The 15,950-nt window shown below is 45.5% G+C and overlaps 2 protein-coding genes across 8 annotated transcripts in view; one reads left to right on the plus strand and one right to left on the minus strand.

Moving 5' to 3' along the window:
- ACACA (acetyl-CoA carboxylase alpha) overlaps positions 1–14,132 on the minus strand; it is a 342,930-nt gene extending 328,798 nt beyond the window's left edge. The window contains exon 1 of one of the 2 annotated variants that reach the window (XM_032163072.2): positions 13,558–14,071. In XM_032163072.2, coding sequence (XP_032018963.1) covers positions 13,558–13,595 — 38 coding nt within the window. In that variant the 5' untranslated portion in view covers positions 13,596–14,071. Of the gene's footprint in view, positions 1–13,557 lie in introns of both variants that reach the window. The other variant, XM_032163071.2, reaches the window with a different exon arrangement.
- Positions 14,133–14,181: 49 nt separating this feature from the next.
- TADA2A (transcriptional adaptor 2A) overlaps positions 14,182–15,950 on the plus strand; it is a 73,693-nt gene continuing 71,924 nt past the window's right edge. For 2 of the 6 annotated variants that reach the window (XM_058445277.1, XM_032163079.2), the window contains exon 1: positions 14,182–14,245. The gene's annotated coding sequence lies outside the window, so the exon portion shown is untranslated. Of the gene's footprint in view, positions 14,246–14,400; positions 14,763–15,950 lie in introns of those variants that run through there. The other 4 variants (XM_058445276.1, XM_032163080.2, XM_058445278.1 and 1 more) reach the window with 3 other exon arrangements.

The raw sequence follows: 15,950 nt of genomic DNA on the forward strand, positions 1-15,950 counted from the left end.
TGTGTGTGTGTGTGTGTGTGTGTGTGTGTGTGTGACGGGGTCTCACTCTGTTGCGCAGGCCAGATAGAGCGCAGTGGCATGATCATGGCTCACTGCTTTAGGAGCTCTTTATATTAGATGATTAGCCATTTGTGATATGAGTAGCAAACATTTTTCCATTTATGTGGTTTTTTTTTTTTTGGTTTTTTTTTTTTTAAGAGATGGAGTCTTGCTGTGTCACCCAGGCTGAAGTGCAGTGGCACAATCTTGGCTCACTGCAACCTACGCCTCCTGGGTTCAAGCAATTCTTCTGCCTCAGCCTCCCTAGTAGCTGGGATTACAGGTATGCACCACCACGCCTGGCTGATTTTTGTATTTTTAATAGAGACAGGTTTTCACCATGTTAGCCAGGCTGGTCTCGAACTCCTGACCTCAGATGACCCGCCCACCTCGGCCTCCCAAAGTTCTGGGATTACAAATGTGAACTACCGCGCCTGGCCCAATTTATGTTTTGACATAGGATTTTTTTTTTTTTTTGCTGTGCAGAAATTTTGAGTTTTGTATAGTCAAATTATTAACCTCTGTTTCTATGCCTTCTGTATTTTGAGCCATAGTTAGGAAGATTTTTGCTTCCCCATGTCAAAATTATGTAGGAATTCTCTCATATTCTCTTCTAATAGTTTTATAGTTCTTTTTCTTTTTGAGGCAGAGTCTTCCTCTGTTGCCCACGCTGGAGTGCAGTGGTGCGATCTCGGCTCACTGCAACGTCTGCCGCCCGGGTTCAAGCAATTCCCGTCTCAGTCTCCCTAGTAGCTGGGACTACAGATGCACGCCACCACACCCGGCTAATTCTTGTATTTTTAGTAGAGACGGGGTTTCACTATATTGATCAGGCTGGTCTCAAACTCTTGATCTCAGATGATCTACCAGCCTCGGCCTCCCAAAGTGCTGGGATTACAGCCGTGAGCCACTGCGCCTGGCCTTTTTTTTTTCTTTAAATACTTAATCCACTTGAAATTAAAATTACATGGCAAGCACCATAATATTTCCTTTTTTTAGGGCCTAAATGGTCTTAATAATGCTCTGCTGACTACATTCCACCTCCCACCTTTACTGCTACTTCTTTCTCTTAAATCTACTTCTCCCTTTCTGGATTACTGGGCTCTTCTCTGTCTTACCTGTTGTCATCCAAGTTTCTATTCTTCACTCTTCCTTCGTGTTTTTCCATTCAATGAGTTCAAGCAATCTTGTCTTCTGTGGCTTCCAATTTTCCATCAATCTCTTGCTCACTCCCTCATCTATTTAACTCTGACCTGAATGTCCCCCTTGGCTTTTTTCCATTTTTTTAGACGGAGGCTCCCTCTGTCGCCCAGGCTGGATGGAGTGCAGTGGCGCCATCTCGGGTCACTGCAACCTCCGCCTCCCAGGTTCAAGCGATTCTCCTGCCTCAGCCTCCTGAGTAGCTGGGATTACAGATGCTCGCCACAATGCCTGGCTAATTTTTGTATTTTTAGTAGAGACGGGGTTTCACCATGTTGGCTAAGCTGGTCTCGAACTCCTGACCTCAAGTGATCCACCTGCCTCGGCCTCCCAAAGTGCTGGGATTACAGGCGTGAGCCACAGCACCCGGCCTCCCTTGGCTTTTGAATCCATCTATTGAACAGTGCCTGTATATCGTACAGGCACCTGAAACTCAACATATCCAGAACAAAATCTCCCCTTTTCCCTTCATGTCTGTGCTTTGCCCTCTGCTGTCTCTCTCTGGGTGAGTAGCATCAGTATCCACCTCAGCTGGACATCTGAGGACCATCTCTAATCCTACCACCTTCCTCTCTCTTCTCCCGCTAATTAATTACTTCTTAAATACCCTTAATCAATTTCTTCTTCCTCCTTCCCATTCCAATTATGTTCAGGCCCTCACCATCTCTTACTTGGACTGCTATAACTCCAGGCTTTGTATCTTGCCACTTCTCAATCCACACCACTGGTTGGAAAGATAAAGCCCAGATTAGTGATAGCATCGCTCCGCAATTCAAAATGCTTCACTGGTTCCCCATAGCCTTATAAATAAAGTATAAGGCCCTCTATAGTCTAATCTCTACCTGTGCAAGTTACTCTACTTTAGGAGGGGCCTTCCTGTTTCTTACTCCCTGCACTCCAGTCGCAAAGACCAAACTAGCCATGCTATTTCATATTTCTGGGCCTTATATAATTTGCTCTTTCCACTTGGAATTTCCTCCTCATTCTTCTCCAAGATTTAACTCATCACTTTATAGAGTTCTACCACTTAATTCTCCCTAAAATAAACTAATCTCTTCTTGGAGCTCTTAGTATCTCTAGCATATCTCTGTTACGGCACATATTACTTTGTATTGTAATATTTGTGTGCATATCTGTCTCCCCAACTGGACAGTGAGCGCTTCTGGAGGGAACACTATTTTATTAGTCTTTGAATCCCTAGTACCTGGCACAGTCCTTGGCCTATAGTAGGACTCAATACTTACTAAATGAACAACTAAGAATGCTCTAGAAGTTTTAAGCAAAAAGCCTTGGTGAAAGCTAGCAGGCTATCAAAAGGCCTCTCATGCTATTTTACAGGCTTAGAAACCCAAATTTTCCACACATAGAGAATAACCCCCTTATTAAGGAGCAGAATCACACTAAGCAAGCTCAAAAGTAAAATTGTCAATTAGTTTATTAGTTTATGAGAATTATGTCATATGCACAGAAATTATTTATTAACTTACAATGAGAAATATAATTGTCATATGTACAGAAATACTATCCTTTGCATAACGCATGTTCTGAATCTGAAGGTAGTTCTATGGGGGAAGCCGAATCATTCATGCAACATTGTGTAACCCATGCACTCAAAAAGGGGGAGAAAAAAGTCTTATTCTAAGGGGCAAAAAAATTTAATCTTTTTATATACAGAGTGTATATATATAGAGTACATAAACGTAGATATAGTTTATGGCATTAAAACTTTGTGGGGGAGAGGTATATGTCTAAAAAGGTTCTTTAGGGCGCTAATAATGACTTAAAAAACTTGAAAAACATTAGCTTAATCCCTACAATAATTACTATTATTATTATTATTTTTTGAGAAGGAGTCTCACTCTGTGGCCCAGGCTGGAGAGCAATGGCGTGATCTCAGCTCACTGCAACCTCTGCCTCCAGGTTCAAGCTATTCTCCTGCCTCAGCCTCCTTAGTAGCTGGGATTACAGGCGTGCAGCACCACACCTGGCTGATTTTTGTATTTTTAATAGAGACAGGGTTTCACCATGTTGGCCAGGCTGGTCTCGAACTCCCGACCACAAGTGATCCACCCACCTCAGCCTGCCAAAGTGCTGGGATTACAGGCATGAGCCACTGCACCCAGCCTACAATAATTTTTTTGTGTGTGTGTGAAGGAGTCTCGCTCTGTCACCCAGGCTGGAGTGCAATGGCACCATCTCGGCTCACTGCAAGCTCCGCCTCCCAGGTTCAAGCGATTCTTCTGCCTCAGCCTCCCGAGTAGCTGGGATTACAGGCACGTGCCACCACACCCGGCTAATTTTTGTATTTTTAGTAGAGATGGGGTTTCACCATGTTGGTAAGGCTGGTCTCGAACTCCTGACCTGATGATCCGCCCACCTCGGCCTCCCAAAGTGCTGGGATTACAGGGGTGAGCTGCCCCACCCAGCCTTACAATAATTACTTTTTAAGAAATTTGAGGCCAGGCACGGTGGCTCACACCTGTAATCCCAGCACTTTGGGAGGCCGAGGCGGGCAGATCACCTGAAGTCAGGAGTTCAAGACTCGACTGGCCAACAGGCAGAAACCCATCTCTACTAAAAATAAAAATTAGCCAGGCGTGGTGGCAGATGCCTATAATCCCAGGTACTGGGGAGGCTGAGGCAGGAGAATCACTTGAACCCAGGAGGCGGAGGTTGTGGTGAGCTGAGACTGCGCCATTGCACTCCAGCCTGGGCAACAAGAGAAAAAAAAAAAAAAAAAAAAAAAAAGAAGGCCGGGCGAGGTGGCTCACGCCTATAATCCCAGCACTTTGGGAGGCTGAGGGGGATGCATCACGAGACCCAGGAGATCAAGACTATCCTGGCTAACACGGTGAAACCCCGTCTCTACTAAAAATACAAAAAATTAGCCGGGCATGGTGGCAGGCGCCTGTAGTCCCAGCTACTCGGGAGGCTGAGGCAGCATAATGGATAATGGCGTGAACCCGGGAAGCGGAGGTTGCAGTGAGCCGAGATTGCGCCGCTGCACTCCAGCCTGGGCGACAGAGCAAGACTCCATCTCAAAAAAAGAAAAAAAAAGAAAAAATAAGGCTGGGGGTGTTGGCTCATGCCTGTAATCCCAGCACTTTGGGAGGCTGAGGTAGGTGATTATCTGAGGTCAGGAGTTAGAGACCAGCCTGACCAACAAGGTGAAACCCTGTCTCTACTAAAAATACAAAAATTAACCGGGTGTGGTGGCGCATGCCTGTAATCCCAGCTACTTAGGGGGCTGAGGCAGGAGAATTGCTTGAACCCAGGAGGCAGAGGTTGCAGTGAGCCGAGATGGCACCACTGCACTCCAGCCTGGGCAACAAGAGGGAGACTCCATCTCAAAAAAAGAAAAGAAATTAGAGTAACAGGAGTTAGTTTTAAAGTTTAAATATTAGATGGCATTAGTCTGATAAGTATCTCTATAATACAGTGGGCTATAATGGGGTAATAATGCCTGAAATGCACTGGCCAAGGCTCTCTTCCTTGAATGGGCACTAAGTCAGCTCCAGCCCTCCCATTACTGTTCCATTACTGACTAACCTCTCTCTTTTTCAGGTTGATTCATTCTCCCTTTGGATATGCTATATATATTCTGTATTTTTCAGAGCCACTTTGTCTCCTAAACTAACTTTACATATCTCTGCTGTGACCCATTACCTTCTGAGATGGTATAAAGTAGTGTCAGGGATTGTGGTAGTAGTCTCAATCTCCACTACGCTGCCTACTTACATTCTCTTAAGTATCACTTTCTGCATCAGTAAAATGGGAGTAATAGCACCTCCCTTAAAGGGTTTCTTAGGCATTAAATGATAGAATATATACAGAAAGCCTTGAATAGTAGCTATTTTCAGTACCAGGGGAAACCCTGCTGTGTCATTTTGAATAGTGTGTTTGTAGTGCATGATTAAGTAGTAAAGGATTTCAGATAAACTGTTGTCTTTGGCATGCTTATAGAATCTAGAAAATTAATAAAATGAGCAGGCAAACGCTTTATGTGTTTGGCTGTGTAAAAATAACCAATTATAGTCATTTATGTAAACAATTTAATGTGTAGGGCCTAATTATCATGCAACACCATAACAATTACATATATTATTAAATATGCATCAGATTAACCTTGTTGTAAGTTTTGATTACAATAAAAGTACTTACTTTGTACTCTAAGGAACAGTCTTATAGTTAATTGCTAATAATGCGTAAGTTTGTTCACTATTTGCATTAATTAAACGAGACATAGCTCCTGAGTTTGCTCTCCATTTGAGGCAAGGCTGGATCCTCCATCCTATATTGCAACTACACATTTGTCCTGCGACCTGTGAGATAACATACACTTTCCTTAATATTCTATAGTGAGGAAAATGCTGAAGAAACTGCCAGTAAAAAAATTCTGTTTAATTGGCTGTTGTTCTTGAAACCTACAGGTTTCCAGTAGATAAGAGTTTTTTATTTAAATAATGAAAAATTCTATGCTGAGCACTAGTTAACCTACATAGAACAACTTCTAACTAAGCCCCAGGATCATCCTGTGGAGCACTTCTATAAATAAAATTATATTTGACTCCCACCATGAACAAGGTAGTAGTACACATACATATATCATCCCACACCCCCCCTTTTTTTTTAGACTGAGTCTCGCTCTGTCCCCCAGGCTAGAGTGGGGAACAGAGTGATCGTGCCTCACTGCAACGTCTGCCTCCCGGATTCAAGTGATTCTCATGCCTCAGCCTCCTGGGTAGCTGGGATTACAGGTGCATGCCACCATGCCCAGCTAGTTTTTGTATTTTTAGTAGAGACAGGGTTTCACCATGTTGGCCAGGCTAGTCTCGAACTACTGACTTCAAGTGACCCACCCACATCAGCCTCTCAAAGTGCTGGGATTACAAGGCGTGAGCTACTGCATCGGGCTTTCATCATATCCTTATGAAACTCTTACGAATTAGACATTATTATTTTCATGTTACGCAGGAGGAGAAAAGAGATGCAGGAAGATAATAACTTCCCAAAATTCTTTTTTTTTTTTTTTTTAGATGGAGTTTCACTCTTGTTCACTCGTTGCCCAGGCTGGAGTGCAATGGTGGGATCTCGGCTCACGGCAACCGCTGCCTCCTGTGTTCAAGCGATTCTTTCCTGCCTCAGCCTCCCAAGTAGTTGGGATTATAAGCATGCAGCACCATGCCCGGCTAAATTTTTTATATTTTTAGTAGAGATGGGGTTTCACCATGTTGGCTAGGCTGGTCTCGAACTCCTGATCTCAAGTGATCTGCCCGCCTCGGCCTCCCAAAGTGCTGGGATTATAGGCGTGAGCCAACGCACCAGGCCCTAAATTCTTAAAGGTGATAAGGAGTGGAGACAGAATTCAAATTCAGGAAAGTCTCAAAGTCCATGCTTGCTTTTTCAATTATATTAAACCATGCCAAGTTCCTTGCATATTCCAAACATTTATTGGGCACTTGTTGGTTGCACAAGAGTATAGACTGCCTGTCACCAAATGATGCAAAATAATTTAGGAGCCTGTTTTGACAGTCACAAGGTGGAGGTCCTGTACATTAGGCAGAAAAGTAAAGTATGCAATTAGGCAGCCTAGTAGGCATTTTAGAATTGTCTGATAAACCGAGCCACTTAGCAACAATATATTTCTAGTTCACCTAATTTTTTGGGTTCTGCCCAAAGGCTGGTGACTCATGAGACAGATATTCCACACTTTGTGTACATGAGAAAGAAGTCAGTAAGGTGAGGAAGAAGCAGAAGAGATAGGTAACGAAGGCCTGGATTCACGAAAACTGTTTAATGGCCATGGCATTATGAAAATCCTGATACCAGCCAACTCTTGAGTATTAAATAATGAGAGTCAGTTTATTAGTTATATTTGGACAGATCTGGTTTTTTGCTTTATTTTTATAAATAACGTTCTAAGAAATATATTTTATTTAATTTACTTATGGCATATTTAAACATTTTTTGGCAAATAAAAATTGTGTATATTCATGATGTACAACATGTGTTGACAGACATACTCATTGTGGAATGGCTAAATCAAGTTAATTAACAAATCCATTACCGCAAATATATACCGATTACTGCAAATACTTATTTTTTTGTGTGGTAAGAACAACTAAAATCTACTCTCTTAGCAATTTTCAAGTATATATTTTTTGTTTGTTTGTTTGTTTTTGTTTTTGAGACAGGGTCTTGCTCTGTTGCCCAGGCTGGAGTGCAGTGATGCAATCTTGGCTCACTGCAACCTCTGCCTCCCAGGTTCAAGTGATTCTCATGCCTCAGCCTCCTGAGTAGTTGGGATTACAGGCATGCATCACCACACCTGGCTAATTTTTGTATTTTTAGTAGAGATGGGGTTTCTCCATGTGGGCCAGGCTGGTCTCAAACCCCTGACCTCAGATGACCCACCCGCCTCAGCCTCCCAAAGTCCTGGGATTACAGGTGTGAGCCACAGTGCCAGGCCTCAAGTATATATTTTTAACTATAGTCACCATGTAGTATAATAGATCTCCTGCACTTATTCCTGCTGTCTAACGGAAATTTTGTATCCTTTGGCCAAAATCCTCCAATTCTTTCTCTCCCATCCCCTGGTAACCACCATGCTGCTACTTCTACAAGCTTGACTTTTTTAGATGCCACACATAAGTGAGATTAAGCAGTATTTGTCTTTCTGTGCCTGGCTTATTTCACTTGGCATAATGTCTTCCAGGCTCATCTATGTTGCTGCAAGTGACAGGATTTCCTTATTATTTTTTAAGGCTGAACAGTATTCCATTGTGTGTGTGTGTGTGTGTGTGTGTGTGTGTACACACACATATATATATATTTCACATTTTCTTTATTCAGTCATCCATTGGTGTACATGTAGGCTGTTTCCATGTCTTGGCTATGGTGAATAATGCTGCAATGGATATGGGAGTACAGATACCTTGACATGCGGATTTCATTTCTTTTAGATATATACCCAGAAGTGGATTATTGGATCATATGGTAGTTCCATTTAAAAATTTTTAAGGAACCTCCATACTATTTTCCAAAATGGCTGTACTAATTTACATTCCCACTGACAGTGTACAGGGTTTTTCTCCACATCCTTGCCAATGCTTATCTCGCTTTTTGATAATAATCATTCTGACAGGTGTGAAGTGATATCTCATGGTAGTTTTAATTCACATTTCCCTGATGATTAGTGATGCTGAACATTTTTTTCACATACCAGTTAGCTATTTGCATGTCTTCTTTTTTTTTTTTTTTTTTTTTTTTTTGAGATAGAGTCTTGCTGTTGCCCAGGCTGGAGTGCAAGGGTGCAATCTTGGCTCACTGCAACCTCTGCCTCCTGGGTTCAAGTGATTCTCCTGCCTCAGCCTCCTGAGTAGCTGGGAATACAAGCGCCCGCCACCACGCCCAGCTAATTTTTGTTTTTTTAGTAGAGACACGGTTTCACCAGGTTGGCCCGGCTGGTCTCGAACTCCTAACCTCAGGTGATCCACCCGCCTCGGCCTCCCATGCTACTTGCATGTCTTCTTTTGAGCAATGTCTTTTCAGGCCCTTGTCCACTTATCTGCTGTAGGGCTCATGAATATTTTCTCCCATTCTGTAGGTTGTCTCCTTACCTTTTTTTTTTTCTTTTTCCCAGACAAGGTCTCAATCTGTTGCCCAGGCTGGAGTAAAGTGGCACAATCAAGTGTCACTACAGCCTCAACTGTCTGAGCTCAAGTGATTCTCCCACCTCAGCCTCCCAAGTAGCTGGGACCACAGGCGTGTGCTACCATGCCCAGCTAATTTTTTTATTTTTTTGTAGAGTTGAACTCTCACTAAGTCACCCAGTTTAGTCTCGAACTCCTGAGCTCAAGCAATCTTCCCACCTAGGACTGTCAAAGTATTGGGATTACAGGCATGAGCCACTGCACCAGGCCAGAAACTCTACGTATGATTCTAACCACAGCAGCTTAGCAGCTGAGGACAAACTGTTGGGATATTTTGGTCTCAGTCAACGGCAGCCAGGTTACCGACCCTGACAAGATACAAGTTTTCTTTGTTGCGTTCCTGGTACAAAAGTCAACCTTTTCAGTTAGTTATGAATGAAAGGGCATGAAGATTGTGCTATTAGTTTATCCTGAAGGTCAATCTTCAGAAATACTGGTTCAACGTGGATTTGGATATTATTAATATAAATTTATGGCTTAAAGAGGACAAAAGGTGTTTTTTCAGGTTCCTTCACAGAGATATTTAGTGAGGGAACAAGGCACTTAGTCATCTTTGCTATGACAGGTTAAATACAAGGTGTACTGGGAACATGTAAGAGGGTCACTTAACTCAGCCATTGGGGGGTCAGGAGAAGTGTTCCTAAGGAAGTGATGTCTAAGTGAGGTAGGCAGTACCTTGGCAGAAAAAAGCTTGAAGTTAAGAGTGCATATGAGAAATGAAGGTATGTCCGCCTGGCTGGCAAATGGAGTCTAAGATGGGGCAGTGATGATAAAGATATAGGAAGACGCTAGATCCGGAAGGGCCTTCTAAAAAGAATGACAATATAAATTTATTGTACAAACGGAGACACTACTGAGAGTGAAACCAGGCAATATTAATACTTATGTAGGGACAACAGATGTAAACCAGGCTATTCTCAGCAAATCAGAAATTATGGTCACCCTACTTGTAAGTCACATTCACGTGCTTGGACTTTCAGTGAAAGCATACAGTATGTATCTTCTACATTTTGCCTAAGTGACTTCATTCTTTTTTTTTTTTTCGAGACACAGTCTCGCTCTGTTGCCCAGGCTGGAGTGCAGTGGCACGATCTCAGCTCACTGCAAGCTCCGCCTCCCGGGTTCACGCCATTCTTCTTCTTCAGCCTCCCAAGCAGCTGGGACCACAGGCGCCTGCTACCACGCCTGGCTAATTTTTTGTATTTTTAGTAGAGATGGGGTTTCACCGTGTTAGCCAGGATGGTCTCGATCTCCTGACCTCGTGATCCGCCCGCCTTGGCCTCCCAAAGTGCTGGGATTACAGGCGTGAGCCACTGCACCCAGCCAGTGACTTCATTTTTACTTTTGCCTTTACTTGCTCATTTCACAAATATTTGAGGATACACTTCAGAGCACTGAGGTTATAAAGATAACAGTGTCTGTCCTCAAGGTCTGTCTAGGTAAGACACACAGCCAAATAAACAATTCTAATACAGTTATACAGTTTTAGTTCTGATGCCTCCAATGAGCTGTAGACTTGTATTTGTCATTTCCAGTCAGAATGCAAAACACAGATCCAAAACAGAACTTTCAATTTCTCCTCCAAATCTGTTCTTCCTTCAGCTGGTCGTGTAAGTGATGCCACTATCACATCCACTTAAGACAAAAACCCAGAGGAGCACTGCCTTAATCAGTGTTACCCTTCTTCTCACTGTGCATTTTAATTTCGCCACATCTTTTTTTTTTTTTTTGATACGGTGTCTCACTCTGTTACCTAGGCTGGACTGCAGTGGTGTGATACTGGCTCAATGCAGCCTCAACCCTCTGGGCTCAAGTGATCCTCTCACCTCAGCCTCCTAAGTAGCTGGGACTACAGGCATACGCCACTAGACCTGGCTAATTTTTGCATTTTTTGTAGAGACGAGGTTTCACCATGTTGCCCAGTTCTCGTGCCTCCTTGAACTCCTGAACTCAAGCGATCTGCCCACCTTGGCTTCCCAAAATGCAGGGATCCCAGGTGTGAGGCACTGTGTCCTGCCCTCTCCACATCTTTCTTAAGCACACTGACTAAATTGGTCTAAGTAGAGCCTAACATCAACTGAAGGGAGAGGGTAATTTCCAGGTACTTGAATGCTATGATTTTTGTTTTTTGTTTTTGAGACAGACTCTTGCTCTGTTGAACAGGCTGGAGGGCAGTGGTGCGATTTCAGCTCACTGCAACCTCCACATCCAGGGTTCAAGCAATTCTTGTGCCTCCCAAGAAGCTGGGATTACAGGCATGCACCACCACACCCAGCTAATTTTTGTATTTTTAGCAGAGATGGGTTTTCCCATGTTGCCCAGGCTGATCTTGAAATACTGGCCTCAAATGATCCACCCACCTTGGCCTCCCAAACTGCTGGGATTACAGGCATGAGCCACCGTGCCTAGTCCCTGAATGCTATGTTTTTAATGACTAGATCTCAGTATTATGTGGGACTAATTTTTCCACAGTATTACAACACTAATTACTGATATTCATTGTTGACAATCATGACATCCAGATCTGGATATTTGCCTTAGCCAGTCTCAAAATTTGAGTTTCAATGAAAAAGACACAGATATGTCCTAAATGACTGACCCCACTTCCACTATGTGAAGTTGAGAGTGGCTGTAAAGCTGTACAGCTATAGGTGAAACACTAATGTTAATAAACTATCTGCTGAACAACTACCGTGTAAAAGGACAATTTATGCCTTAGAGGGCAATTTAAAATTTTTTTAGAGATGGGGGTCTCGATACGTTGCCTACGCTGGTCTCAAACTTGGGCTCAATCCATCCTCTTGCCTCAGTCTCTCGAGTAGCTGGGATTACAGGTACACACCACTTCACCAGGCAAAGGGCAATTTTAATATTTCTACCATCCATTCTCCGCACAGCTGCCACGGTGTTCCTTTTTTTTTTTTTTTTTTGAGATGTAGTTTCACTCTGTTGTCCAGGCTTGAGTGTAGTGGCACAATCTTGGCTCACTGCAACCTCCACCTCCCGGGTTCAAGTGATTCTCCTACCTCAGCCTCCCAAGTAGCTGGGATTACAGGCACCCGTCACCATGCCCATCTAATTTTTTTTGTATTTTTAGTAGAGATGAGGTCTCACCATGTTGACCAGGCTGGTCTCGAACTTCTAACCTCAAGTGATCCGCCTGCCTCGGCCTCCCAAAGTGATGGGATTACAGGTGTGAGCCACCGCTCCCAGCCCACAGTGATCCTTTTACAGCAAAGCTACTCCTTTGGTCTCAACCCTTTGTCATATTCTGTCACTTCCCAATAAAATCCAAACCTTACCAGATGATACATGATCCACCTATGATTTCCATCTAATTGCTCTCATTTGCTGTGCTCCAGCCACACTGGTCTTGCCCTTTTTCCATGCCAAACAAATCCCCATTTCAGGGCCACTGCACTTGCTGCTTCTCTTCTAGGATAGTTTCCCTCTAGAAATCCATGTAGCTCCTTCTCTCATTAAATGATCAGATATTTGTTTATGTGCCTCCTTAGCTAAGAGGCCTTCCTTATCTACCCGAACTAAAAGAGAATCCCCACATCACTCTTATCCTGATTTATTTTTCCATAAAACTTGCCACATTACTGGGCATTATCTATTATTTAGTAATGTGTATATTGCTTATTGACAGTCTTCCCTACTATAATATGAGATCCATGAGGCAGAGACTTTGTTTTCTTCACTGCTGAATTCCCAGCACCTACAACAAGCCTACTCACTAAACATTTGTTGAATTAATCAATCTTCAGGATACATCAAATGTAAAATATCCTATCATATATTTATTTATGTGATGCATAGGAAAATGTCTGGAAGGGTACATACCAAAATGTTAATTATTTATTTAACCTGGTGGAAGGTGGTTTTTCTTTTCTTTTTTTTTTTTTAGACAGAGTTTCGCTCTTGTTGCCCAGGCTGGAGTGGAATGGCAGGATCTTGGCTCATTGCAACCTCTGCTCCCAGGGTTCAAGCGATTCTACTGCCTCAGCCTCCCGAGTAGCTGGGATTACAGGTGCCTGCCACCACGCCCGCATAATTTTTTGTATTTTTAGTAGAGACGGGATTTCACCATGTTGGTCAGGCTGGTCTAGAACTCCAGACCCTGTGATCCGCCCGCCTCGGCCTGCCAAAGTGCTGGAATTACAGGCGTGAGCCACCGCACCCGGCAGGGGGGTTTTTTTTTTTTTTTTTTTTTTTAGAATGAACTTGTATTATGCATGTACCAAAAAAGAATGACAGGGTTCACACAGGCATAAAGTGTAAGTGAATTCTAAAAAAAGGTTGGGCAAATTTATCAAAGGCAGACTTCTAAATAGATGTAACAGTTATATACTTCAGATAAACCACGGCTTGAATTCCCTTCCCCAGTACTTCCTAGCAGTGTGATCCCAAGTTATTTATGTGTCAGTGCCTAGATTTCTTCACCTGGAAAATGGGGATAACAACAGGTGTCTACCTCACAAGTTTTAAATGAGACCGTATGTGTAACCTGCTTTGTGCAATGTCTGGCATGCAATAAGTACTCGACAAATGGTAGCTATTAGAATCATCATTAACAGCAGTAATAAGAGATGTTGGGACATACCTAGCCCTCAAGATTGACATCAGAGTAGACCACCACATCCTCTCATCATTGCGCCTCAATTTGGGCCTCTGAAGCCCAAAGAGGGGATGGTTCTTTCCAAAGAAGACAATTTCGACGTTCCAGAAGCATCTGATTGAAACGCACCCTCTTCACCCCTTAAAATCAGTCTGGTTCATCCACGAGCAGCCCTTCGGGGCCCGGACTGGAGAGGCAGCCACGGTCGCCGTCCCTGGGCCCAGTTCCCTCAGCCTCAATTTCCCTTGCTGCAACAGGGGTGGAGGTGGGAACGTTATCCCCAAACCCAGGCAGTCCTGGCTCGGCCCGCCTCACCGCACTCCGGAGGCGACCAAACAGCCCCACGCGCCGGGAAGCCTCAGGCAACGGGCCACGCGCCACACGGGCAAAGTGATTACTGGTCGGATCAAAAGTCAGGCAAGCGGCTCAGCCCCATCCTCCCAGTCCTCAGGCACAGGGACAGCAGCGGACGCGCGGCGGGGACCGGGAAAAGGCCAAGGGGGCGGTGGCGGGCGCTCGGCACCCGGTGGGGGCCTCCACGGCCGAGGGGCGGAGGCGGCGGGCGCGCCGCACGCGGCGCGCTCGCCACTGCGCCGCCCGGGGGCGCGCACGCAAAGCCCGGAGGCGCGCGCGACCGGCGACTCCTTGGCGCGGATTAGGGGGACTCGGCGAGGTGAGGCGCCAGGCAGCGCTGGGCGGGCGGGTGGCGGGGCGCGAGCCCTTCTAGCGGGACTAGGGGGAAGCGGGGGCCACGAGATGCGGTGGGGGAGGAGGCGCGCGCTGCGGGCCCGACGCGGCGGGCTGGCGGGCGGGCGGTGCCGGGCCTCGCCGCTCTGTGGTGGAGGGCGGTGCGGGGCCCGGTCTGACCCCTGGGGTCCGCCCCGCGTCTGGGCGGTGCCCCAGTGCCCGGCCTCGCCATTTCCCGCTCAGCCCTGGAGCGCGTCGCTCTACCAAGAATGGCCACTGTGCCTGATGCCCCTGACCAGCGTTACCCATTTGAATTTCCTAGCAGGCCCTCCAAAGTAGGTATTTCGGTACCCTGTTAGAGCTGAGGCGCAGGTAAAATGACTGGCCCAGGCCGGTCCCACCCCGTAAGGATTTGAACGTTGGCTCCACAACTCGGGAGCCTGCGCCTTTCCTCCTCCCAACGTGGACTCCTGCCCGGCGAAGTGCCTCACTTCCTTCTCCCGGTAACTGATTCGAATTTGGCAATTGTTAGTTTGGAGCTAGCGCCAGTGCTTCCACGGAAGTTGGTGTCAGAATGTGGTCTCTTGTGAAAGGAGGAGAAAGAAGATTCTGCCGACTGCAATATTGTGCTTTTTTGCCTTTTTTTTTTCTCCTAGGCTGTAGTGCAGTGCAGTGGCACGATCGCGGCTCACTGCAATCTCCGCCTCCCAGGCTCAAGCGATTCTCGTGCCTGAGGCGCGGGCCACCACGCCCGGCTAATATTTGTATTTTTAGTAGATATGGGGTTTCACCATGTTGGCCAGGCTGGTCTCGAACTCCTGACCTCAAGTGATCCTTCCGCCTCGGCCTCCCAAAGTGCTGGGATTACAGGCGTGAGCCACCGCGCCCGGCCCTACTATTTTTTTTTTTTTTGAGATGGAGTTTCTCTCTTTCGCCCAGGCTAGAGTGCAGTGGCGCCATCTTAACTCACTGCAACCTCCGCTTCCTGGGTTCAAGTGATTCTCCTGCCTGAGTCTCCCGAGTACCTGGGATTACAGGCGCCTGCCACCACGCCTGGCTATTTTTTGTATTTTTAGTAGAGATGGGGTTTTGCTGTGTTGGCCAGGCTGATCTCGAACTCCTGTCCTCAGGTGATCTGCCCACCTGGGACTCCGGAAGTGCTGGGATTACAGGCGTGAGCCACTGCGGCCGGCCTCCTACTGTGCTTTTTTGAGTGTTGTTCAGTCCCTATTGACTGTGCATCCTTTACTAGACATCTGTTTTTGTTTTTGTTTTTGTTTTGAGAGGGAGTTTCACACTTGTTGCTCAGGCCAGAGTGCAACGGCGTGTTCTCAGCCCACCGCAACCTCCACCTCCCGGGTTCAAGCAGTTCTCTTGCCTCAGCCTCCCAAGTAGCTGGATTACAGGCATACGCCACCACGCCCAGCTAATTTTGTATTTTTAGTAGAGACAGGGTTTCTACATGTTGGTCAGGCTGATCTCGGACTCCCGACTTCAGGTGATCTGCCCGCCTGGGCCTGCTAAAGTGCTGGGATTACAGGCGTGAGCCACTGCGTCCAGCCTTGACATCTGTGTTTGAAATGACACAGCTATCCCTTGTAAGACACTGTTCAAGTAACATACGCTTTCGGAGCTTGCTTTGTTTTGAAAAAGCAGCTTGCCCCAGAAGTGTGGGAGTGAGGATTCAAAGA

The sequence above is a fragment of the Hylobates moloch genome, unplaced genomic scaffold (assembly GCF_009828535.3).
Source record: "Hylobates moloch isolate HMO894 unplaced genomic scaffold, HMol_V3 SCAFFOLD_10, whole genome shotgun sequence".
Lineage (NCBI taxonomy): Eukaryota > Metazoa > Chordata > Mammalia > Primates > Hylobatidae > Hylobates > Hylobates moloch.